We start from the raw sequence: 27,815 nt of genomic DNA on the forward strand, positions 1-27,815 counted from the left end.
GATCTTGCTTGGGCCCTTTCTTTCTGGCCGTTGAAGATATCAGAGAGCAATAATAATAACATAAAGAGACGATTGGCCAGGAGCAGGGGGCTACCACTCTTATGGGCCGAACTCGTTCCCGCTAAGAGCTTTCCCCCCAACCGTTGGTGTCGCGTCGGTCGCTTTAAAACAGGGTTATGGCCGCCATATGCGGTGTTTTGGGGGGCGTAACTTTATGACGTCACAAAGTTACGCCCACAAAACACCGTATATGGCCGCCATAAGACCTGTTTTAAAGCGACCGACGCGACACCAACGGTTGGGGGGGAAAGCTCTTAGCGGGAACGAGTTCGGCCCATAAGAGTGGTAGCCCCCTGGCCAGGAGAGGCAGCCACCGCGACGCCGAGTTTGAGGGACGGATCAGCGACACCGAGCTCTCCTTGAGTTCTCGCTCTAGTTCTTCGAGCTGTATGTAAGTTAAAATTTGTCATATAATGATATTTTCCGTTTTCGTTCTGTTTCAGAAACTTCACAACGCTAAGATTTTTAGGCCAAGATGAAATATATATTATTTCTTTTTTAGGAGAAAGATATCTTCTCGTTTTTTAATTTGCTTGTAAAAACATCTCGAAATTCTTTAAAATTTGCAATAGACCCAGTGCGATAGACATGCTTTCTCTGTTGGTGTGAAGAGTCTGCTAAAAACTATACAAATTTCAATCATTGATAAGAGTCTATAATTAAGAATCTGCGTAGACAAACGTAATATATGAATAGGTTCAAAATGCGGAGCTCTAAATTTTGTGCATCTATCTATCTCAAAAGATGAAACCTGAGGACGATGTAGTCCTGGCTGAATATAGATTTAAAAAGAGGAAAACATTTTAATTTTGATGTTGCTTGAAATATGCATTTCAGATCATGGCTCTCTATGGAAATCTTTTCAAACAGAAGAAAGCAAATAAAAAATTGTTGCCGCGGAAAAAATTATTTTTAAGTTCTTTGTTACTGAATTTTCAAAATGTAGGAAATTTTTGCAGTAGGTCCTCGTCCGATGGCTGCATGGAAAAATGGATCCAATAGCCGCAGCTTCTCAAGGTAAGTGGTGGCGATTGGCAATCTGAGAAACGACCTGATTCCGTGAGCCAGGATGACCAAATATTGTGCCGCACAAAAACCAAGCTGAAAAATTAAGCGAGAGAACGGTTAGCAGTCTGTCTGGCCGCAATTCACAACCAAGAACAAGAAACGCACATATTTTACGAAATTTTAGCTCCACTGTTTATGAGAATTCGGATATCTCGCGGTGATGGATGTTGAAAAACTAAAACGCCCTTTTACATGGCGTCCCGCATGTCCCATTAGGTCGCCATTTAACAGCAACCTGAAATTCAGCTTACAATTAGTACCAGCGAATACGCAACAAAAATGTCCTGAACCTTTTTCTGGACAGAACAACACAAGGTAAGTCAGCGATTTTTGCAGCATAAATTCGTCCGCAGCATCTCCCTTCCTCGGCAACACATTCTTAATCCTTTTCGCATTCATCTCGAGTCAAAATGTTAGAGCAACTGCTGCAGAAGTGGGCGTGGCTCTTTCCTTGATTATTTTTGAAGTGCAAATATGTTTAGATCGCATATGTCATTCGATTTGAAAAAAGTGAATTGTTTGTTAAAACTCTGATATTTAATGTAACAACAGCAAGAAAAATATTATTTTCAAGTTTATTTCAAAGATCCTTCATTAAATAAGTTCTTTTTAGGAGACACGTTGGTTCAATTAATCTAGTTGGGCCCTTCTGGCCGCTGAATATGAATTAGAGAGAAATGGCAATAAATAAATAAGAGAGAGAGAGAGAGAGAGAGAGAGAGAGAGAGAGAGAGAGAGAGAGAGACGAATTATCCTGCGAGGCAGCCGCCGCAACAGCGAGCTCTCGTTTGGCGTAAAAGTCGAGAGAGCGGTAAGTTCAACGAGTCTCGAGCTGCTTTCACGCGATTTAAGCCGGTGATCGTGTTGTGTGTCACTCTTTTAAACACAAATTCCAACTTTCACCAGCTTGCTTTAAATATTTTGCACGCGTTTTGGAATTTAACCTAGGAGAATTCACATTTTTTAATTTTCCTATTCTTTAGAACAATTAATTCTACTTGAATTCAAAAAGGGATAAATGATTGAAAGCCTTAATCTTCTGCTCGCTCAAATTCTTACCAAGAAAAAAGGCAGAACAGTGGAAAGAATGACTCCGTTCTTCATTTTGTTGCTAAGCCTTTCTTCCCTGGCCAGTGGCCACCGCAGCACAGCACTAATTGATCCGTTAATTTTGAGGAAAAAGTAAATATACAAATGGAAGAGTTATAATTGCAGTTTTTTTTTAAAATTTAGTCAAAACGTTAGTACGAATTTATTAAATTGCAGACCAGGGAACAAAAAACCTAATAACGTTTGACCTACATTTAGTTAGAGGCAACAATTTAATATGCCCACACAATTTGAAGACAGAGAGCAACTCGCTGGTCGCCCGCCGGTCGTGCACACTCGCGACTCGCGGCAGCTGCTTGTCGCTTATCGCTCATGTGTCGCCTCTCGCGAGTCGCGGGTTACATTTTTGTGCAGCAAGTGGGCCACCGCGGTTTGGCTCTCCTCGCTGTTAGTTCAACTCTCGCCCGCACTGAGGCAGCAGCAACCGCGATCTCGTGTCTTGTCCAGGAAATAAAATCATCTATTATTTCCACCGCACATTTTATATTTTTTATACGCGAAAACTGTGAATTAAATTCTTATAAAATTTAATTGTTTCCATTTTTACATGCTTGCCAAAAAATATTATAGACATCGACTCGTAGTGGTGAAAATGCGGTGCTGCTGGCGGCGAGTCGCCTCTCGTGACTCGACACGCTTTCACTTTATTTTGAATAAATTTTGTATTATGATTTTCTTGTTGCATTGTGAAGATCATATCTGAAAGTTCGAGTGTGGCCTCGGAATATTTAAAAATAAGAAATTAATTAGCACATCAAGGGTCAATTTTATAAAAAAGAGGCCGTATTGAAAGTAAGTATACTTTTGAAACTGACGGACCAAGCTGCCAGCTGTCAGCGACGCGGGGCAGGGCCGCCGAATGGGCGCAATCGGCCCTGCCGGCGCGCCTTCTCCCTATCACGAGGTCAGAGTCTTTTCTTCTGTGGCCAAAGTAGACTTTACAGGGTGCAGGGTGGACAAGAAGGGAAAATGCCCAGTTACTATACCATACCAGTTTATTGTAGTTAGCGGCGACAGTACACAGCGTGGCTACCCAGAGGGACGAGCGGGGGAGCGTGAGAGTTACCCTCTTGCTCGTGTGCCGTCAGGAGAGCGAATGCGTTGGTGCGAGCGGGTCGTGTGCTAGCGAGGGGGAGGCGCTTGCGTTGCCTTTATTGATACCTGAGTTTCTCCCTCCGCTCTCCCTTGTGGGCGCCCGAAAGTTAACGTAAATTACATATCGGTGCTGAACAACTATTAATGCGATCGTAATATCGTCAGGTAAAACCCTGACACCAGCCAACCAGCGGCCATGTCTCAATTATGCGCAAAGAGCGGATTTTCTGTTAAAAAATATTTAATTTTAAGATGGAATTTGTATTTAGGCAATCTGCACTGCACTCAAGTTTAGCCGGTTGCATAGCTACCAGATTCTGATCCGGCAGTTTGAGAAAAATTTCCGCACAACTATATCTCATCTCAAAAGAGCCCAAAATTGTAGATCCTTGCTTTTTAGGGTGGGAATGATTTTTGATAAAATGGCGGCACATTCCTGACTTTCAAATGACGGTTTTTCATAATTTCTCCGTGGGACAGACCAGAAATTAATTATGTTTCTTGGAGCTAATGAATATTCTGCGTCCTTTTTTGGTCCAAAGTGCATGCTTTTGCAAATAAAATAGCAACAATCGAAAAGGGAAAACCATTCAAATCACATGCGGTGTTATGAATAAAGCACGAGAATTCTGTTTTTTAATTTAAATATTGTCTAATAAAAGTGACAGATTTTTTTTGAATCGATTTCAAAGTTTAAAATAATAAATATCCGGTTTCTTATTCTTGTGCAAGTAGCCGTCGACTGCGTCAGGTAGAATCACGTGCTTTGCAACGTGCTGAACTCAAGAGCAGAGCAGGTTGCGCTTTTTTATTTTTTAAATGCCTCCACCGTGCGCTGGAATCCTGAATCTCTGCGGCTTTACACTGGGACGCAGCCTTTTCGTGCGTGTGTTTGCTCTCTCCTCTCTTCATCCGCCGACCAGCCGCGCGGCTCTTCGATGGATGTTAAATAAAACTCTTACTTTAAAAAAATGATATTTTTCGTATTTCACGCTGCGTTAAAAAGAACTTGTTGCATCGCAAAGGTTTCCTTGCACGCTAAATAGGTGTTTTTTGCGCAGTGCTCAATAGAGAAAACACTGCAACAATTAACAAAATTTTTTTCAGCAATATTTTTTGTCCAAAATTGAAGCACAGAGCTCGCGTATTAAAATAATGTTTGCCATCTGCTGATTGTGAGTTTCCGAGTGTGAGCGCGATTTAACGAGCGGCCTTGAGAGCACTTGTTAGACTCTTCGCGTGCGCGTTGCTCTTTCCTCTCTTCTTCATCCGCCGAGCAGCCGCGCTGCTCATCGACGTACAAATACATCTGGCCATCATAACAAAATAGTTAATTAAAATTTTAATTAAATTATTATGTCAACTCGGCGGTTGCCGCGCGGACGTGCACACTCGCGACTCGCGGCCGCCGCTTATCTCTGATGTGTGGTGAAGGAGCGGTGCTGCTGGCTGGCTGCCGTGTCGCCTCTCGCGAGTCGCGAATTAAATTTTTTTCAGCAAGTGGGCCACCGCGGTTTGGCTCTCCTCGCTGTAAGGAACAAAAGGAACCAAACCTGCTACTCTTCTCCGTCGCTAGAAACAATAGGAAAATGGTCCAAATAAATGACGCAATTGGTCCTGAGCTGATCAAACATTGAGAGACAAGCAGCTCAGTAATTGTTGCGTCCACCTTGCGGCACAATTTGCAGACCTCGGCGTCGTGTATCTTAAGACAACGAGTGCAAAGGAATCGACCGTTCCGGCGGCGGTGGGCGTTGGCGGGAACACAAAGCTGCTTAAAATATGACAAATTTGACGGACACTCTGAAAGAGTTTAATTTTCCACTCTACGGCCATAGGGGCAGAGTTTTTAATTTTTAGGTCCAAAAAACACGATTTGTTACATATTGAATCTTTTGTTTTTGTATCCCAGGTGGGACTGTGTGGGCCGGACGGCGCATATTTTGGCTCCAGTCGATGCCCCTCGGTGGGCCACATCCGCCCGTGTGCGAATTTTGCAAATTGAACCATTTTTCGAAATACTACGAATTTTTTCCAGCCATATTTCGGAAGAACAGAAATTTTCAAATATGTTTTTCACCGTTATTTATGCCACCTTGACGTCTGCGCTAGGCATTGCACAAAAATCCTTTTAGAAAACTTTATTAACTTTTTGTAGTCTCAGTATCTTTCATTCAAAATGTTGGAAATTTTACCGCACACCTTCGACTTCTGGTCACCTTTTGTCTCAGGAGCAGGGAAATAATTCCAAAAATGGCTTCTGGACAGCGCAGAATTTATCTATGATCATTTTAGGACCAATTACGAGCCGTTCCAATCAAATTTCTAGGAAATAATTCATTTTTAACACTGCAGAAATTTAATTTTTCACATTTTGTCTGCAAAAATATCATGGGAAAGGGAAATATTCACAATTTATTTCCGAACGAGGACCAATAATGGGTTATTACCTATTTCAACGCATGCGTAGTGCCAATTCCCGTCTGGAAACCAATTATCAGATTTTTCCCGCCCAAAACAAAATTAATATTAATTTTTTTTCCTTTTTTCTCTTTTGGCACGCGCGAAATCGGTTTTATTTTTGTTAAAATTCGGCCGTTCTTCCGATCGTCGACCACGACCCCTCATCGGACAGGTCTTGATCTCCGCTTTCACCTGGTATACCCTGATGAACTTTTTCAGGGTATACCGACCTGAGATCCTCTGCGAAAGTGCGAAGCCAGTTTTTCAAGGTTTTTCAGAGATTTCGAGCACATTTGGCAGCGCTCGGCCACGATTTTTCACCCTCTCACCTTGCAACTACCTTCCTCAGGTCGCTTTACCTGAGATCCGGTGCCGGACTGTTTCGCTTTGCTGTTTTTCCAGGCGCGACGTAGGCATTATATCCGCCGGGCGTTCCATCCAGCAGCAGATCGTGTAGATTAAAGTCATGAGAAATTTGGGACCGCAAAGGTCGAATATCCTGCCATTTTCCTGTGTCGGGAAATTGTTGAATTACATTTTCTTTCAACCAACATGATTTCCAAACATTAGCTTTTTAATTCAACGGACCAAGCATATTGAAATGGAAACAAATGAATTTTAAAATAATTTAATTTAAGTTTGTAGCGTATGAAAAAATCAAAATGTCCATGAAATGTCATATATAAGCGTGGTGATTAATAGTGTCGTTCGCTGGATGAAACACGAGCCTGCCTGCTGCTGCCTTCTCGCGGGCAATCGAGGAACTGACAGTGGGCGAAAACACGTGCGAATCACATTTTTAAAAATAGAAAGTCTAGCGAAAAGTCTTACTCTCGCGGGAGGCGAATCGCCAAGCAGCTGCTCCGCACGCACGACACTTCACATATCGCTGCCGCGAGACGCGAGTTTGCTCCTCCGCGCGACGACCGGCCAGTTTCTCTCTCTTCAAATTGGGAGGGCAAGGGCAGCTGCCCTGAACATTTTCCCGAGTTGTCCGACTAGATGGCAGCAGATCAACAATAAGGTAAGTCAATTGTTTCCAGGGTAAATTTTCAATTTAATACTGTATATTCGTCGCTTGAAAAGAATTATTATAATTACTGCGTCAACGGGTTTTGATGGCAACGGGGTTTAATTAAATACCTTCCCCATTTAAATTGACTGGCGGCCTTAAAATTCATTTATTAACTTTTTGTAAAGTGTTCATTGTCAGAAAAAATATCAAAAATAATCGAATTCACATTTTATTTGCCACGCAAAATTTTTTCCTCTTTAATTTTTATTTTTTCCCTGAACCTTTGCTCAGCATATCGAGTTTGGGTCCCAATAAAACGGATTATGTATGGGGCCCAAGGGGCCGCAGGGGAGCTAGGGCCCAATCGTGGCCATTTTTTACTTCCCGCACCGAGATATTTTTCTGAAACGGCACAAATTTCTCCGAAAGCCGCTGGAAAGGTGCGAAAAAATTGAGCATTTCGAGAAGCGGTCTGAGCCGCCCAATTTTTTTCCAGCTGCTGGCTAATACACCGGCTTAGCCGTCTAAGTCTGGCGGCTGCGGCGGCTTGCCGAATATACGGAATAAACGGCATTTATGCAATTGTATACGCAGTATTAAAATAGTATCCAGCGGCTCGCAAAATCTGTCGGCAGCAGCTGGTTCAAAAATTGAGCAAAAAAGGCTCACTCATTGTCAGATCAGAAATAGAAATAGACCCGAGCTGATACCTCCCTCTGCTTCGCCACTCGCGAGGATGCCGTCGTTTTTGCGAAATAAAAAAATGTTTGTCCTCCGCTGTTATTAATTAAAATTAACGGGAGGCCGTGAAATCGGTTCTTAGACTTTTCTTGCACGTGCGTTGCTCCCCATCGGCCGACCCGCCGCGTGTGTGAATATGGGACAGAAATAAAACTTCTTGCACGCCACTTCAACAAGGCGGTATTCTTTTTGCGGGGGTTGGGGGCGACGGGGGTGGCGAATGCGTCTATAACACGCAGAATGTAACAGCGATTTCGTTACGGCCAAATTAAAGTTTTTAATTAGTTTAATCATTATTCTGTCGCGATTCTCTTCTGATACTATTCTGATGAAAAGTGACTGTAAACCGAATTTGAAAATTTTCGGGCCTATAAGCGAATTACGGCGGAATTTTAAAATATTTGGATTTCGCCCTGACGGCAATGAGGGCCGTCGCAAATGCGCGCACGGGCGCCGCGAAGCCCCTGGGCAAATGCTTACGATTTTGGCCATTGAATCGGTACGAGGAAGTCGAAAGAAGCCCGCATCTCGATTTACAGCAATTTTGCTTTGCTGAAATTAATTTTTTTGCGTGTTTTTGGGGTTCGCACATGAGTGTGCGTGCCGTTCCGCGTGCCGTGCGCGACGAAAATGGTTTTATTTTTGGGAAAATTCGACCGTTCATCACAGAGTCGACCACGAGCCCTCATTCGACAGAGCTCGCAAAGGGCTACGACCTGGCTTTCCCAAACGACCTTTTTCAGGGTCCCGCGACCTGAGAAACTTGTCCAGGCTGAATTTTAATGCTCCTTAGGCCAATTTGAGCATATTTGAAGGGTCTCGGAGCCGCCACCAACGACATTCCTAAGGTTGTATACCCTGAAAACTGTCATTTCGCGGTTTTGCCTCTGCCGGCGCCTCTTTTCGGTTAGTTCGTGGTTATTATTGCTTGTTTTAAGCGGATTTCGCACTCGCGTGCCCCTGGCCGGCTGGCAAACATTTTTTTTTAATTCGACCGTTCATAGTATCGTCGACTACGACCCTCCTTCAGACGCGTCTCGCAGAGATCTTTAACCTGGAATACCGAAACGACCTTTTTCAGGGTTCCGCGACCTGAGATCCTTACCGAGGCCAAATAAGAGAGTTTTTTTGGCGTTTTCTGGCAAAATTCAAACGGCGATGATTTTTCAACCCCACCTGTTCTCGCCCTTCCTCAGGTTGCACCACCTGATGACTGTTTTTATTCGGTCCTGACGGTGCATTTGCTCATTTTTGGATGTTTTCATGTTCCTGGATGCGGATTTTGCACTCGCGATGCAACGCGCGCACGGATGAAGAGCGGCGCCGCCTAAACTTTTTCCAATTTCACTGTGCGGAAAAGAGCTTGGCAGCGAGGCGCTTTTCAGCGGCGCGTCAAAGCGCTTCTCGGCGCTGCGAGATATGGCACAAACGATCCTTAATTCAAATTGCGCCGTTTATTTAGAACCGCATCATTGGCAAGGAAGCGAACTCGATGATCATATTTTTAATTTGCAAAGCATTTACCAATGTCTCAACGGGGGCACCTAGGTTTTTTGTCTAATAACTCGATAGTGCGAGGGATAATCGGTCACGAACTTTCCCTGAAAATTCCTCGCCGTGCCCCGTAACCCGCCCCACCCTGGCGACCTTTTTCAGGGTTGCCCAACTAGAGATCACTATCCAAGCGGGTTTTTTTCGATTTTTCCGGTGTCACCGGCTCCGCCGAACTCCCGCGGTGCTTGGGCTGGTTCAAACCTGCTATGAAAACGGCGCGCAAATGTAAAGAGGGGCGGATTACGGCACGGAATTTTAGCTCGACCTTGAAACACTATACAACGTCATCCTTATGCCCAGCGTTGCCATTTTCTTTCAAGGTCGAGTTAAAAAATGGTGCCGTAAATCGACCCCAAGTGCTTGTTAATTTTAATATTATTATGCTTACTGATAAAAATGGCAAATTTTAAAAGTTAAGTCAAAATTAGAAAAAATAATGAATCTGTTAATGTTAAGAGGTCGAGGGGGGACTTAACAGGGACAGGGACGAACCCGAGAGAAAAAATGGGACAGGGACGGGATAAAAAAACGGTCCCGATTCCCCTCTCAGGAATTCTGAGAAGTGTCACAGCAAATTGGGGGATCTAATACAATGGCTGCCCAGAAATGGCAAAATTTGGTTAATTTATTGACTCGAAATGATCAAATAGCTAAACGGGCTGGGAGGACTTGCCACTTGCTGGATTTGCACCTTTCTACCGGCTTTTTAGGGACAGATTTCTTGGCGTTTAAATAAAAGACCTCACTGTGAGGAGGCGAAAAGATGGCCAAATTTGGCAAAAGCTCCTCTGCGGCCTCTAGGGCCACTTGTTATACACTTGGAAATGTTAGTATGGCACCCGCGGTGAGCTCATAGCTCACGGAAAGTATACTGAGCAGGGTTTTTTTTTGCTCATTTTATCCCTTTCCGAAGACCGGAGGACCGGGAAGGGCGCGCACTGCACTAGCACGAATGCTGAAACCCGGGTCCCAATAACACCGCGAACGGATAACATGGGCGCACCGAGGACTGCATTGAAACGCTAGACATTTGTCCCGTGAAGCCAAATCACGCATGCTGGAAAGGTGCAAACCAGCCCGTTGAGCAATTTGAGCATTTCGAGTCACTATAACTAGGGATGTGCAAAAATAGTCGATTATTATAGTCGGAAATTCAGAGACAAATAATCGGTTTTATAATCGGTTTCTAGTCAAATAATCTATCAAATAATCGGTTTCATATGTGGTTTCCTGTTCCTATATAGGCGATAGATTGTATATTTTTCTATGCTAAAATTTTTATTGGAAAAGCAAAAGAAGTTCGTTAAGGATATTAAAATTTGTAACATTTTGCCGAAAACAATTTTAAAATTTCATATCACTATTAGCTCTTGTGGAATGTTTTAATCGTGTTGAAGTATTTTTAGACAATTAAAATTTAATTAAAGTCGCAGTGATAGGTTAAAATACTTAAAAAAATAATTGTTTGAGTGAAAAAGTTAAAGTAGGACTTACAATTAACAGTCCGCTAAAGATTAAAAATATTTTGCATTTGTTGGCTTTAGCAAGTTGTTCATTTTGTTAATTGTTTTTTGAATTAAGCAACTTCTAGAATGAGCAATAATGAAATCAGGTCTGTCAAACAATTAAAGTTCAGATATTGCCTAACTGCTTGACAAATTATAGAGTTTGTCAAAGAGTTTTTCGCTTAAAGAGGAATGATACCGCAAACGCCTGCAAATTGTTTGTTGCCAATGCATAAACTTATCCCTTAGGATTCAGTTAAAGCCTAAATTGACCTAGGAAGCACTGTAATTTTACGAGAAAATTGGCTGGAAAGTTACCGTGCTTTTCAAATGAAATCCGATTAATTTTAAAAACCAAGAGTTTGCCCAATAAGTGGCATACACCGTTGGACAGATCTCAACGAGAGGAATCGAAATTTGGCATGAAAATATGTTCAAGCACTGTAAATTTTGGAGAAAATTGGCAAAATTTGAATTTTAATGTAGGAAGGTCAATTTTTTATTATTGCAAATTGTTGAACAAATTGTTAATCGATCAATTGTTTATGGCATCCAACAATTTAAATAATTTTCAATTGTTGCCCCGTATCATTCCACTTTAATTTTGATCCCTTTCGTCACGATATGTCCAATTAATGGTATGTGATTTATGATCTAAATTTCCCTTCTGGTGAAATAAACTATGATTTCAAATCAAAATATTGATTAGACAATTTAGGCATTTAGGCAATATGACTAAAATGCAAGCTTATAAGCCGATTTTCTCGCAAATTTGGAAAAAAATTTAAGCTTTTCTCTAATTTCGGGTAAATTTAAAAATATTTTTAATTATACTTTAAGTAACAACAACTTTCTGCAACTGGTTACCTCATGCGGTCCTCACAAATTATTACATTGCAAATCAATCATTGCTCATGTACATTACTGTTAAAAGATAAAAATGTTAAAATTTGAGCTATTAAAGTAATAACTACTGTATATTTAAATTATTCATTGTTTAAAAATTATCTGTTTTGTAAGATTCCTTTAAAAAATTGGCTTTGGCAACCTCTCTGATGCTTAAAACACTGTTGCACGTTCGCGGATAGCGTGGTTTTCGACAAAATATAGTGGAAAATAACCCCTTTTTAAGAAATCAGACAATAAACGCTTTTTTTATGGGAGATAATCGAAAAATAGTCGGTTTGGATGAAATAATCGAAAATAATCGATTTGTAAAATCTGTCAAAATACTTAAAAATTGATGATTCGTACTCATTTGATAGTCCCGACATCATACAGGCAAAAGAAAAAATAATCGATAATCGGTTTTGCACATCCCTAACTATAACCTAACCACCTTTTGCCATCTCTGACATTGGGCAGCCAGCATTAGATCTCCCAACTGCACAAATACCTCACATTGCTTTGACACTCCTGAGAATGTCTTAACAATGCGAGCCAACGGGCTTTTTAAAAAAAATAAATAACTTCATGCACATTCATAGCAAAAAAATGCGACCTTGCATGTTAAATAGGTGATTTTTGTGGAGTACTCAGTAAAATGAGTAGAGAAATCCCAGCAAGAATCAATAGAATTTATATATATTTTTCCATACGCATTGTTGCAGATTTTTTCGTTCTCAAATTTAGCCACCAAACTCGCGTCTTTCGAAATCAAATAATGCAGTTTGCCATATGCTACGATTAAGGACGGTATAAGTACCGCTAAAAGTGCGAGTGCGATTAACCGAACGGCCTTGAGATTTGAGATCAGTTCTTGGACTTTTCGTGCGCGTGTTGCTCTTCCAACCGTCAACGGCAATCCTTAAATAATTGAAATCCATCATTTACCATCTGCGGTGTTTTTTTTTTTTTTTGCTTTTTTCGAGAACTTTGTGCGATCCGTTGAAAAATAATGTACGTAATCCGCTCATGCTTCGTTGCATTGAGGAATATGCACATTAAATATTAGATTCAGTCGAGAGTGAAGCGAAATTTGGTTTTCGTTGATTTGAAAGCCGGTGCTAGATTATACCAAAATAGGTATTATACGAACTTCAAACCATGCTTTGCCAATGGATATATTGTGATATATACATATTTAAAAAGTAATTTGATTTTATGTTGCGGCCAGGACCAGAGGAGCCTTATGGTGGGACATGGACAAAACTTGTCAAAAAAACTAATTTGAAATGCAATGTTGGCCTTCTTGCACGATAAAAAGAACTTCTTGCTTGTTAATTTGAATGTCTTGCGCATAATGTGCGAAATTAAAATTCCTGTAACCATCACACCCCCCACAAGTTATAACCCAAAGGTGCAAGCCCCCTACCTGAAAACCAGGTAGAAATTTTAGACCGAGTCCAGAACTGGAAACCAATCATTTATCCACGACCTTTGAGGTAATTAGTGGATTTCAATTATTTTTTTTCAGGGGAGAAAATGCCTAAAGAACCAGCCAAATTAGGATACTTCGTATCGAAAGACAAAACTATACAAAACGCAGACAAGTATGAAAATCGTGGAGATTATCCGACACATTTTATTGAAACCCCTGATTCTCAGTATTTGTGTGCTCGTCATCCACTACGACTTTAAGGAAGCCAAGGCCCAGCTAGCAGAATTACCTCAAGTAACGCAGGTAGTACGAAATGTCACCCAAACATCACTGTCATGTCTGAATTTATCACATTGAAATAAAAAAAATTCAAATGTACGTTTATCCAACAGATGGCGCCACAACTTATACTATAATTTTGATTAAAAGGCACTTCCGCTACGGTTTCTGACTCAATTGTGCATTCTTCTCTTAATATCATTTAATATGTCCCCTTTTACGTGCTGGAAAACAAAATCGGATAAGCAAATCGCCATAGAATCGTAAAAAACTGTTTTTTGAAATACAAAATCATTTGAGTCGTTTCTACGGCAGATAGCTGGACTGATTTTTTTACAGCATGCCAAAAAAATTATTCTAAATGCAGAATGCACAGCAGCAGGATTAAGTCTGATATCACAGCGGCCATTCATCTAAACGAAAATTCATAGGATATAAAAAAAAATTTAAGTAATATAATTAAATCGGAAAATCCCCACTACTTGTTTTTAAAACGTCGCATTTTCCTGTGACAGAAGCATTCCACTTCAATGTATAACAAACATCAGCGGAATATTCTATAACATAATATCAACACAAAATATTGCTAGGATGAGATCGATGAGATGGGCGAGTGGAACCGGGAAGGTGATGCTAAGGACCTAGAGAATCTGAAAGAAACCTTCAGAGAGAACCGTAACTGCAACTTCCACAGTATTTTGTCGCCGAAAAAAGAGGATTTGAAAGAACTTCTCTCCAAACAAGAAATACTATTGGAAAAATTTGGCTGTTCAGGTTAAACGAATTTATTTTCGATAAATTTTGTTCTATCGTATTGGTTTTACAGATGTTCCATCAGTGTTTGTGCTTTACATTCTTTCTCACGGTGACAGAGATGGAGAAATCTACACAGACCACTTCAAGGACAATGCTCGCCATATTGTGGAAAAAAAAGGTGCCAGCAGAGGGGACGACACCCTAAAGCTGAGAGAGTTGTTTGTTTCCTTCACAACCACGGAAATATTCGAGAATCTGAAAAAGCTGACCGGATTCGATGACTGTCTTAAATGTATAAACTTTGGTGTAAGTCCCTGTTTATGAATCAACAAGACTAGCATTAAAATATTTATTTTATAGCCATGTAGAGGGGAACTCATAGACGTAAAGATTACCGAAAACGACACAATAAATCCTTACAACAACGAAAATTCTTGCCGAATCACCTACAGCCCTCAGATGAGGAACACGGTTGTGTTCTTTTCAACGGTTGAAAGTAAGACTCTCGTCAAAAAAATTATTTTTTTTAACTTGCAATAATTTTTGCAGCGACAAAATCCAAACGAAGCACGTCAAAAGGGTCAAATTTCGTCCGCCTTACTTGCGAGGTCTTTAATTCGCTAAAAGAGGACGAGAATCTCATAAATGTCCTAACAACTATTCAAAATGAGAGCCACAAGGAAAATGACATAATTGATAACATATTCGCTGGTCAGACTCCAGAAGTAAAAATGTTTTCCCAGGACAGAAGTTTTGTCATCTCAAAGTGAGTTTTCGTCGTATTTGACATGGCTTACCATGCTGACGTATGATCAAATTATGTATTTCAGGAGTCCTTCAAATAACTCGACTTCCTCAACATCTGACGTCGTGGGCACCAAAATTAAAAAGAAACGTGAGTTTTACTCATGGAAATCAAGCTCAGGGGAAGACCTGCGACACCGCCTTGCGTTCCTATATTCCGCTGAGCAAAATAATCAGTTGAATGAATTAAAAAGAGTGTTGTCCGAAAACCTTCATTTTCAGACCAGCGAGCCACGTAATAAACAGCTCTATAGATATGCTGGAAATTATGTAATTCATATTTCAGCCTCGAAGCTTGACTCAGACTTTGGCTGCATTTTCTTGATTTTTCTTGGCATTGTGAGTGAAGACAAGAAAACGAACGAGGTTTGCCTGCAGGTGAACAGGAAAGAAAATGCAATATCTAAACAACTGCTAAGGTTAATCGGGCCAAAACACGACCAGTGGATTGGAAAACCTAAAATATTATTCATTGTCAATCAGGAAAAAAGCGCATCTGACGATGTAAGTGATTTTGTCAAATTGAAACAAAAATATTAGGGCTGTGAATTTTAGACGGTTATTTTTGGGAAAATGTTCGACTAAGTTAGATGGACTAGGTCGATTTTTATAATTTATACGGTTTTAGATGAATTTCTTTATTATTGTCTCAATAATTAATTTAATTTTCGTAAATTATGGTGGAATTTGATCTGTAACCCCACATGTTATGCATGTATGATTCTATTGCAAAAGACACATGGAGTCGTGCGTTAAATTTTTTTACCACTAAAATTCTTAATAATACGCACGCAGAAAAAATTTCAAATCTATCGTTTTAAACAATCTCAAAATTGTACGATTCATGCTCATTTGATGGTACCGCTTCCCGCCATGATTTGGAGCTCACAATCAGACAAAAGTAGTCAATCGTCTAAAATTCAGAGCCCTCATATATTAAAGTAATTCTCACCGTATTTCTTCTAGATCGGACTAAAAGAAACCAAGGATAAAATAACAGTACCAACAAACCACAGTGGTTGGTTGGTCCTAGTTTTGCACAACAAAGGTATTTTTTATGTTCTCCAAATTTGAAAGGGTTTAAAACATTTGTCTCTATTTAGACGAACTTCAAAAGCTGATCGAAATCTTCAAAGGGCAAGAGCTGAAGAGGGAAAAAAGTCTGCAAGAACTGCTTGAAAGTCTGCTCATTTCCGAATCAAGCGAAAACAGGGATTTTCTAAACTCGACGCTTCAGTATCTCCTCAATTTTCCCGACCCTTTTGTTGAACTCACCTTTTCACTGACAATGCCTAATAAAACTCGAAAAAATGACGTCAGCTTCGGCTGCTTGGTGAAGGAATCAGCATCAAAAAAACAAATTTGGCTCTTGAGTTCAGTCGCAGGGACAGGAAAGACGACAATCCTCAGGGAAATGGCCTTTCAACTTGGGAAACTAAATCCAGAATTACAAATTTTACACGTTTCACTGCCGAGAGTTTCGTTTAGCTCTCTAAAGTGGAACGTGACTGAAACAGAATTTCTCGTGAAAGCCACTCACAATTCGCAAGAGGAAATCAAAAAAACAATAGAAAACAAGCAATGTGTTGTGATACTTGATGGGTTTGATGAAATTACCCGTCCTGATAACCAAAAAAAAAACACTGAAAGTGATCAAAACTCTAGAAGAGAAGCAAGTATCCGTTTGGATCGGAACGAGACCAAACGCTGCAGAAGCAATAAAAAATATGATATCAAAAGCTGTTATAGTAGAGATTGATCCCTTGGATGAAGAACAGCAAATCGAGTTGTTTCAACTGGAGACGGGCAAGAGTCAAGAAGATAGTGAATTATTCATCAAAAACTTCGCATCAAAGGACATCTTGGAAAATCCTTTGCACCTTTCTTTGGTTGCGAAGTACGGAGCCGAAGGAAACTTGTACCAAATTTACGACAAGGTAGTGCGACACAAAGTGGAAGACTCATTGAACAGGAAAGCAGTTGACAAGAAAAGATTCGAGTTTGGTGAAATATTTGCAGATGGTTTGAAAGATCTCCAAAAGTTAGCAATTAACCACATCAGAGGAGTTGAACTTAATGATTACACGAAAGACGACCTAGAAAAAAACAATTACTATGGCATTGCCTCGTTTCAAAACAACCATGTTATTTTCATTCACCAGACATTGGCCGAATTCCTTGCAGCCCAACATTTCCTACGTGAAATCGAGAATAGTGGCGATTGCGACATCCAAACCAGCACTGAAGATATTGCAAATTTATTTTTAGGAGAATCGTTTTCGTGGTGCAGAACGTTTGTCGATCTGTTCTATTCCACAGTTTTGAATGACGCGGAAAAGATTGAATTGCACAAAGCATCCTATCTTCCAGTCATGAAGTTGAATCCAGATAGATTTTTGCAATTGATTGTTTCTGGTGGTTGTATCAATATCTTCAAAATGATTTATCAAAACATCACTTTCAGTAACAACCCAGAGGGAAATTGTATTACTGTTGCAAAGGATAGGACTCTTTTGGTCAAAGCAATCGAAGGAGCGGAAGAAATAGCAGTCATGCTACTCGACATAGACTTAATCAACAGTGATGATGAGTTGCTTATAATTTTACCTCCCCTGTTGAAGACAGTAGCTGAATCACACGCATGTCTCTTCTTTGAAAATCTGGAAACAAAATTTCCTAGATTGCCAGAGATGATCCACTCTCGAAGATCTATAATAGAAGCTGGAGTGGTTGCCGCAAGTAATAATCACGACGAAATTCTTCATCTGCTGCTGCAAAATGGTGTCGACAAAGATTTTCAAAATGATGAAGGTAACGCCCTATATTGGGCTATTATCGATGGATATATAAAATGCGTGGAAGTTTTGCTTAAGCATGGCGCGAAATTAGCCATATCTGATGATGGTGACAGTTCGGACCCATTGACTCTGGCTGTAGAAGTAAATAACCTAGACCTGGTTAAATTCTTATTGGAGGAAGATATCAGTGCACTGCAGTGCAACAAAAAAACTCTCGAAATCAATGTAGTTAAATCATGCTTGAATTCTGCTATTCGTCATGGGCACAAAGAAGTGGCGAAATTATTAATAGAAAAGTGCCCAAGTTTTAAAAACGCGAAATATGGTGATGATGAAAGTCTTCTACAATTTTCGGCTAAAAATAGTAATTTAGAAATGTGTCAATGGCTTGTTGACGAAGAAGGGGAAGACGTGAACACTTTGCGACCAAGTGGAGAACCAAGAGATTGGTCCCGAAAAGACAAATTATGCATGGACCATTACTTAATTCTGCAGAATGTGACGGACGAAAGAGGAAAAACTGCTCTTCACTGCGCTGCGGAACATGGATATCTTGAACGTGTCCAGGAGTTGATCAATTCTGGCGCAAATGTTCGAGCTGTAGACAAAAATGGATGGAATGCATTGCACTTTGCTTGCAAAAGTAACAGTGAAGAAAAAGAGGACGTGATTCGATTGTTGCACAGCACTGATAGTCAGCTGTCCATGGAGAAAACCAAAAGTGGCAAAACAGGGCTGCATATTCATCTTCTGAAATCCAGCCATTGGTTGGATTGGCAAAAAGTGCGTTTTCTTGTCGAAGAGATTGGAGTTGACGTTAAAGCAAAGGACAACAATGGCTGCACTGCGTTGCGTATTGCATTTGACAAAGGACGTCATTTCTTGGACTATTTGATGGAAAAAGATATCGACCTGGAAGTAAAAACCAAACAGGGGCGAACGTGCCTGCATTTTGCCGCTGAAAGGGGTGATTTAGAGGCTCTGCAAACTTGGATAGAACTGGGTGGAGACTTCAATGTGGTTGATGAAAAAGGGATGACTGCGTTGCATATTGCTGCTGAACGCGGACATTTGCAATTTGTGAAAAAGATTTTAGACTGCGCGACCGAGGAAGTCCAAAATCAAGATCTTGGCGAGGGTTGTGTTGGATCTAAACTGAAAGAGAGATTAAGCAGATGTGACAGTAAAGGAAGGACAGCACTGCACCTTGCTGCTGAGTCAGGAAATGTTGATTTGGTGAAAATATTGCTTGAAAATGCCGCAGATTTAACTCTAACGGACCTGGAAGGAAAGAATGCAATCCACTTCGCTATCAGAAATGAAAGAATGTTACGATTCCTCAATGAGAAGAACGGAGATCTTGTAAAGCAGTGTACAAAATATGGAGACACAACTCTACATCTGGCATTGGATTTTCATTTCAATAAAACGGAAGATGACGAACAAATTGCTCTGTGGATTATAGGACAAGTAGACGACACTGTTTTAAACGCGAAAAATGCTTCTGGCAAAACACCACTCTTACTGGCTTGCAATTACGAGTGGTGGATGGTCGCCAAATTGCTGCTGACCAGAAATGTTGAGGTCAATGTCTCGAACTGGTGTGGAAAAACTGCAATGCACTACGCCGCAGCAGAAGGAAACTTGGATTTAGTGAAGCTTTTGCTTGAGAAAGGTGCGGATTTGACTCTAACAAACGACGAAGGAATGAACGCATTGCACCACGCAATAAATAATATGGAGGTATTTTTATTTCTTCAAGAGAAAAACAATGCTTTGTTGAAACAGCGTTTGAAAAACGGAAATACAATCCTTCATAGGGCAGTCATGGAATTATCCGATGGAACTAAAGTAATTCCTTTGATTCTTGAACAAAGCGAAAATGACTTGAATGCAACAAACAGCGAGGGTGAGACACCGCTTCTGCTGGCTTGCAAGAGGAGAAAATGGATTATTGCTAAAATTTTGCTAGCAAAAACCATTGATATAGATACGAAAGATAAATATGGAAGAACGGCCTTGCACTACGCAGTTAACTGGTGGAGTAACTCTGATATAAAAGAATTACATGCTTTTTATCTTGTGGAAGAGTTGCTAGGGAGAGGCGCAGATTTGGCTTTGACCGACAACGACGGGAAGAACGCATTTCACCATGCGATTAAAAACTTTCATATGGCCTTATTCATTCATGAGTTGAATGGTGATTTGGTTAAACAGCGTTTGAACAATGGAGATACCTCTCTGCAACTGGCAATCAATTTACACGGATATGACATCAATGATAACATTCTTATTTGGCATATTGAGCAATACTTGAATGTAACAAACAGCAAGGGTACGACACCGCTTATATTGGCTTGCAAGAATGGAATGTGGATTATTGCCAAAATTTTGGTGGCTAAAAGCGCTGATATAAACGCGAAAGATAAAAAAGGAAGATCAGCCCTGCACTACGCCGTTAATTTGGATGGAATCCATCGACTCGAAGATTTATCTGCTTTTGATTTGGTGCAAGAGTTATGCAAAAGAGGCGCAGATTTGGCTCAGACAGACAACGAAGGGATGAACGCATTTCACCATGCGATGAAAAATTATGACATGGCGTTATTCATTCACGAGTTGAATGGTGACTTGGTCAAACAGCGTTTGAACAATGGAGACACCACTCTGCATCTGGCAATTAAATTGAACGAAGACAACTGGAATGACAAGTTTGTTATATGGCTTGTTGAGCAAGGCGTCGTTGATTTGAACGCGACAAATGCTTTGAACGAAACCCCATTAATCCTGGCTTGCAAAAATTGGAACGAGAATAGGAACATTGTTGATTTATTTATATCTAAAAATGTGGATGTCTTAGTAAAAGACAATGAGGGGAAACGTGCTCTTGACTACATTAACAAATTATGTCAAACTCATTTACGTGGAAGTTTTGTTGATATCGAAGACGCGTCACCCAGCAAAAAAATGCGAATGAGTTAAATTCACTTTTTGTTTCCCAGAATTCGGACCTCTTTGCTTTTTGTTGCTCTAACACTTCAAGCATTGCCACCAACGTAGATTATGACAGAGGATGAATGATTAACTTTTAAATTAAGTTTGCAAGTACCAGATGAGCGAATATCATTGTTTTCATGGTATTTCCTAAAATAGTGTCATATTTGTAAAGTATCAATTATTTTTAATGCCTTGTATTTATACCAAGATTTTAATTACGTTTAAAGAATAAGATTTTCAAAGAACTTTGTATTTTATTTAGACGTAATACATATTTTATAATTTATATGGTAATAAGTATGAAATATGCATAGTATCGGTGTTTATGAAAAAAAACTGCTTGCAAAAATTTAGTTTCTATACTATATATACTGGTAGTAAGGAATATACAATATACTGAAAGCGTTATTCAATAAAATTTAAATTTTTTTTGAATGATTAATGGATTTTATTTCAAAAAATAGAGCCTGATCTTTGTGCTATTTTTGCATTTATTATGAATTAATTTAAAATAATTATGTTGTATTAATTTCAATTTTTAAACAATATGAAACTGCGAAAGCGCAAAACCATATATCCTTGCAGCAATATCTGTATCCACTAATAAATCTTAAAAATTATTAAATTTCTTTGAAAATCCAATCCTTTGAAATTTTAATTCAACTTGTTTTTACTATGACCGCCTTTAAGAAGATTAGTTGAATATTAATCTTCCAGATTTTAATATTCCGATGCAGTATATCAATATCTTCGTTAAAAATATATTCAGAGTAAAAATATCTTGTTAACCTTCCTGAAAATTGATTGTTCAAGATAGAAAAACTTTTCCCTGCACGAAGTACACCCTCTGTAATAAAGGTTGTTGATTAAGCCATTGCCATTGGAAATGCAGTCAATGAGCTTGAAAATTCTCCTGTCTTCAATTATTTTTATTTTTATGAGGGTTTTTTTCAGTTTCTTCCGTGAAAATTAAATAGTGAAGACTGCAAATTTTTATGGTTTGAAAATTTTAAATTTTCATTACTCGAATTTCATAATTAAATTATAATTCTTGTCACAAATTTCAAATGTTACTTGCTCTCTGGAAATATTGCGCTTTTTCTAAAAATTTATTAAAAATCACTTACCTTTTTTCTTTGCGAACCCGTACGATAAACAAATACCTTGGACCTTTCCAGGTTTCCAGACGCATTTTCACGGTGATTGATGTATTAACTTCCACCAGAACGAGACACAAGGTGTCAAGAGGAGAACAGATGGCCCTGAAGAAGGAGAGAATCTGTGGTTTCCAGCACCAACCAAATGAAGCCAAATCCACTAAACTCGCAAGAAACCGATCTTTCATTTGGTTATAAATAAATTTTTATCGTTGATAATATTTTAACACGCTCCATTGAAGGGAAGTGTCATGTGTCATGTGACACTCGACGGCCCTATTTGCCCCAACGCGCGCCTTCAGACCCCAGTCTTCGAAACAAGATAACCACAGTTTATGTGTAAAATTGGCTTTTCCTTTTTTTGCCTTTGACGTCGAGCGAGCACTGTTTAAGTTAAAGTATTTTTGGCATCTTGCACGCCCAAAAATGTATTTATTACAATCACGGACCAGCTCGTGACACCCGAAAAAGTGAGATCACATCCACCCTCAAGCCTTCGAGGTTGATTCACATCGCATCATCATTCCTGCGCCTCTGCCTACTCGTTTCCCCTCTTTTGCCTGTCCAATCACAGTAGGAATTTATTTTCTAAGTCTCGTCCGCGTTATCTTTATTCCATCTCCAACGTAAATGGCCAATTTCGCGATAAAAAGTCTTTTTGTCTTTGTTAGAGTCACTTTTAGTAATAAACTAAAATCAACACAATTTTTTAGCTCAATCCTCATTGTTTTTGTTCTTCTTCCTGACAAGCAGCATGATTTTTTGAAGGAACTATACAGTATTCTGAATATTTCATAGTAAATTAAAGGCTCACTGAGGAGAAGCCGAGTTCCAATTTAAAGATCATTGAATATTTTTTATTCAAGTTTACCGCTGCACATCCTGATTATTCTAGTGCCCTCACATGGCACTTGACATTGAATAATTATAAGAATGGCACCTAGACTTCTCATAATTTATACGAGAAACCTTAGTTCAATTGATCTTATTTGGGCCCTTCTGGCTTCTGAAGTAATTATAAAAAAAATAGTAGGAACTAAATAATATCTGAGAGACGATTACCGTGAGAGGCAGCCGCCGCGACGACGAGCCAGAAGCTCTAGCTGATCAGCACTTCGGGAGCCGTTCCAGTTCTGCGAGCTGTAAGTCAAGGGATCGAAGGGTACTTATCATATTTTTCGGTTGAGCTGTGTTGCAGAAATCGGCAACTAATGTGAATTTCACAGAAGAAAGACTAGAGCACAAAAGGAACGAGATGCTTTCCTACTTTCGTACGCTGCTTGGCTCGGGCGACGCCTCCTTTTCCTGGCAGAAGGGCGTTGACGAATTGGTCCAGGATAAGATTGACCTGAGCATCTTTCTCCCCGACACCAGCTTAATCCAAAGCCTCAGCAGCATGCAACTTTTGTAAGCAAAATAAAAAAGACAATTAACAATTAATTAGAATTTTGTATGTAAGTTATGGGCCATAAAATATTTATATTTTCCGGTTTTGTTCTGTTGCAGAATGTCCTCAACATTAAGATTTTTTAGGCCAAGATGAAAATTTGGAGACAGATGTCTCTTATTCTCATTTTCGACTTTGCTTTCCATTGCGAGTTCGTAAACGCTTCGAATTTCATTTAAAGTGTGCAATAGTTTAATCAAGAATCTATTTGGACTAATATAAATTTGTTCTAATGAGTAGCAAGAATTTAATCTCTAAATTTTGTAAATCTATCTCAAAAGATGAATCCTGCGGACGATGCAGTCCTGGAATAAAGGTTTTAAAAAGAAGAAAACATTTCAATGTTGGTGCTTGAGACCATGGTTCTCTTTGGAGGCTGGAAAATAATTTTTTCAAACAGAAGAAAGCAAAAAAATCTTGTTGCCGTGGAAACATTTTTTTTAATTTTTCAAAATATTGGAAATTTTTACAGCATAGGTTTTCATCCGATGGCTTCATGGAAAAATGGATCCAATCGCCAGTTTCTACAGGTAAGTGGTGGTGGCAATGACCAAAAAGGATCACGTACGGATAAAAAAATCTATTGGTAATTTGCCTCGAAGTTAGCATTGTTTTAAAAGGAGAATTTTCAAAGGAATTTTTTAATCGCGATTTTCCCTGAATTTCCGCATTTCCCCAAAGAAAGAGTCACGCTGTCAGACAGATCTCGATCGGAGGATTCCAAAATCATGGTCAAGCGCTCCAAATATCGAAGAAAACTGGCAGAAACAATTTTTATTGGTCGAAAGAGGGGGCGTGTCACGCACTTTCCCGCAATTTTTCCAGAAGCCAACCTAATTTCACTTCATTTATCATTTAAATTACGTATTTTTATTTTTCCTGGAAAAAATTAAGGGCTCTCTAACGGCTAGTTGAAATTTTCAGATGAATTTTGTGCGAAAATAGTAAAATTCACTTTCAAAATCGAATCAGCTTTCCGAATTTAGGCGGTTTTTATCGCTACTATCAACTGCTGAATTTTAATCAGGCCAAACACTCACCCCTTTCGAAAGTATGTAATTTAAAAAAAAATAAGAAAATACTTTTCAAGACAAGAAATTAAATTTTAATGATTTTTCTCACCCCGGAAGCAATTAATTTTCTTTGCTAAAAAAAGAGGGCGTAACCGGCTAAATTAAAAAAAGGGTTATGGCGCACTTTTGGTATGTTAAAAATTAGGTCGGTTTGCGTCAAATCTCAAATTTTTTTTTTTTTTTTGTTTTTATGCCCAGAACTGTTGGGTTGCCGTGCGGAAATTCACACACTCGCGACTCGCGGCAGCTGCGTGTCGTTGGTGGGCGGGGAACGCGCGGAGCTGCGTGCAGGCTGGCCTCTCGCCTCTCGCGGGTTGAATTTTTGTAGCAAGTGGGCCCTCGGGGTTTCGCTCTCCTCGTTCTAAGTTCAACTCTCGCCCGCACAGAGGCAGCAGCAACCAGTCTCGAAACAAAAATATCTCTATTAAATCCACCGCACATCTTAATTCTTTTAACGCAGCAATTATTGCAAGTTAAATTCTTATAAAAATACGATTGTTTCCATTTTTATATGCTTGTAGAGCCCGTGTATTCAAGAACAGATTTTCCCATCCCGCCATTCTAGTTCCGGAAAAAATGATCAGGTTTGAAAGTTCGAGTGTGGCCTCTAAATAATTAAAAATGAGACAATATAATTAGCACACCATCAAGGGTGGTTTTTATCAAACAAAAGAGGCCGCGGGGAAATGAGTTTACTTTGGAAGCCACCAGGAGGGCAGCACTTGCACTGGCCGAGAAATTGTGCATCGCTTTTCAATAACCAAATTGATCGTCAGCCTTTTCTATAATTTTATTTTCAAAACTGTGGGACGAGCGGCCATGTTTGAATTGATGCGCAAAGAGCACAAATTAAGGGGATATTCTGTTGAAAAGATTAAATTTAAAGACGGAGTTTGTATTTAGGCAATCTGCACTGCAGTCAAGTTTCGCCGGTTGCAAAGCTACTAGATTCTGTTCAAATTTATCTCTTGTCAGCAGAGCTTAAAATATTTGCGTTTCCTTTTTGTTTAGGGTGGCAGTAATTTTTTTTGCTGAAACGGTGGATGGTTCCTGACTTTCAAAAGACGTTTTTCATGTTTTCCCCGTCGGAAAGACCAGAAAATAAACTCGTTTCTTTGAGTTAATAAATATTCTGCGTCCCTAACGATACAAAGTGAATGCTTTTGCAGATAAAATAGCAACAATTTGAAAGGGATAACCGTTGAAATCTCATGCGGTGACTCGAATAAAGCACGAGTCAACTGTTTTTTAAGGTAAATGGAGTGTTGATAATAGTGACAGATACATTATCCGGAATTTAACCGATTTCAGACTCAAAAATAATAATTATCTCGATTTTAACGGACGACACGGACGATAATTTTCACTCCAGCAAGTCCGTCAAATAAAAAATCTCTAGTTCGTAGCATGAAAATATTGAGAGTATTAAATAGAACCAGTTTGGATTGCACGTGTGCTTTGCAACGTGCTGAGCAGCAGAGCAAAGCAGGTTGCGTTTTTTATTTTGTTTTTTAAATGGCTTCACCGTGCGTTGAAATCCGGGATGTCTGCATCTTTGCAGTGCGACGCAGCCAGCCAAAATGCTCTTTCTATTTTGGATTAATTTGCTGAAAGTGCTGAAATATTATCCTTGGCCTACTTTTCTTTTTATTTTGCTAGCCGATGATCGTATCTGCTCAAAGATGAAAGCAGACACGCATTAATTTAACAAAGGAACGTTTATTTTGCATCACGTTTCGCGTGAGGAATTTTGAACAGAAATGCGAGCAAGAGGCCCAACAGTTGTGCTGCGTTTTCTTTTATTTATTGATTCGTTTCAATGATTTCAAGAGTGTTGTTTCGCCGGCGAGCGACAGAACCGGGTCCAGAGCAAGCTGAACGGTGGCCACGCCCCCTTGTTGGCCACGTCGGCCACGTGGCGCTCCATTTTGAATTTTTAAATTAATTCTTGATTGAAATTCACTCTGAAAAGCGCAAAAATTTGAATGATTACTAATTTTAATTAGGTTATTGCTGTCATTTGACGCTTAATATTAGTGTAAAAATTTCTAGAAATTTGGTGTCGGTTTTTTGCGTTTATTAATCACTACGTGACGCAGGGAATTCGTTAAATGTCGCGATAAAATAAGCGTTTCAAATCCCAGAAAATGACAAGGAATTTCCGGAATTTGCGTCAAGGCCCGAAAGCAAAAAAAAAACATTTGCGGGTTGAAGTTTCGGCCAGCGCTCGTGGATGTGGACGCCGAAGTTTCTGTTGGCCGCTGACCTGGCCCTGAACCTGCACCGGCTTGCCAGAAAGCAGGACGCATCGAGTTCACCACCACACCCTGAGACCTGGCCGGCGACGTCACCAGGGCGGTTGCCCGACGCTCCTGATTTGCAAAATTAAAACAGAAATTAAATTTAAAATTGGCCGGGGAATAAAATCAGGAGAAGCGACTTAGTTCATGTCTAGCTTCTTTCAAAAATTAAAATATATCGCAAATTCTGATGGCAGTGTGTTTAATTCATGTGTCGAAACACAAAAATTTCCTGAAGTTCTGTTGGTATTTTTAATTTTTTAATTTGCATAAGTTCAGAAAATTGTAGTAAAAACGTCAGCAGAGGTTTTTTTTATAAAAATTAAATTATTTTAATGTTTTTGTGTCAAATCGCTGGACCGAGCCTTTTTCAAACTCTTAAATAATAAAATATTTGGAGAATGAACTCAGGATGGAGTCTGAAATCACACCGAAAGAGACTTCCAAATCATAAACACACGGTGGCGCCATCTAACAGCGGCTTCAAACACTTCTGGTTTGCATAAAATTAACGGGAAGAGTGGATTTAATTTTTTCAAACAAAAAGCATTAGAGCAATTTGCAGTTTTGGTTTTTATGCAACGCGCGGGACTCTTCAGTCTTGCAAAATGCCTACATTCCGGTTTTGCAGGCGATTTCGCTTGTGCGAATTATTCAAAGCGACAGAGCAAATAAATATTTCTTTCAGTGCAGACGAATGGGGCCGCTGTTGCAGCGGGGAATTAAAACGTCCTAAAATACGCAAAAGTTCATGGCGAGGCTGAAAAAAGTTTGATTTCCACTCGACAGCCAACGGCAGCCGAGTTATTAATTTTTTAGATCCAAAAAACACGAATTGGGACATTTACAACTTTCGTTTTTGCGGCCCAGGCGGGGCTCTGTGGGACGGATGGCGCTTATTTTGACACCAGTCGATGCCCCTCGGAGGGACACATCCGCCCGTGTGTAGGTTTTCAAAATCAAAACATTTCTCGAGTTACTGCGAATTTTTTTCAGTTAAATTTGAGAAAAAAATCATCTTTTAAAAATATTTTAACACCATTTATGATGCAGATTTTTTTTTCTGGATATGCCTCATAGACATCTGAGCTAGGCAATGCACAAATCAACTTTTGGGAAGGTTTTATTAGCTTTTTAATCTTTTTTTTTAAATTTTCCAAATTTTTCTGGCTTTTAGTCACTAAATTATCTCGGGTGCAAGCAAAAAACTCGAAAAAATGTCTCCTAAACAACGCAGAATTTATCTAGGATCGTTTTAAGACTGATTTCGAGC

General features: G+C 39.6%; 1 protein-coding gene and 1 long non-coding RNA gene across 2 annotated transcripts; both read left to right on the forward strand.

Annotated features, from left to right (window-relative positions):
* The first annotated feature begins 14,326 nt into the window (after positions 1–14,326).
* Positions 14,327–14,999, forward strand: LOC135936831 (uncharacterized). The gene is made up of 3 exons (XR_010574398.1): positions 14,327–14,462; positions 14,516–14,732; positions 14,797–14,999. It is a non-coding gene; the product is annotated as an uncharacterized LOC135936831 (long non-coding RNA).
* A 1,498-nt stretch (positions 15,000–16,497) lies between these two features.
* On the forward strand, positions 16,498–26,631 carry LOC135935836 (serine/threonine-protein phosphatase 6 regulatory ankyrin repeat subunit B-like). The gene is made up of 2 exons (XM_065478401.1): positions 16,498–20,279; positions 26,457–26,631. The coding sequence occupies exons 1-2, from the start codon at positions 16,498–16,500 to the stop codon at positions 26,629–26,631; spliced, it is 3,957 nt and encodes a 1,318-aa protein (XP_065334473.1).
* Positions 26,632–27,815: the final 1,184 nt, after the last annotated feature.

This window comes from Cloeon dipterum, chromosome 2, assembly GCF_949628265.1.
Source record: "Cloeon dipterum chromosome 2, ieCloDipt1.1, whole genome shotgun sequence".
Taxonomy (NCBI): Eukaryota; Metazoa; Arthropoda; class Insecta; order Ephemeroptera; family Baetidae; genus Cloeon; species Cloeon dipterum.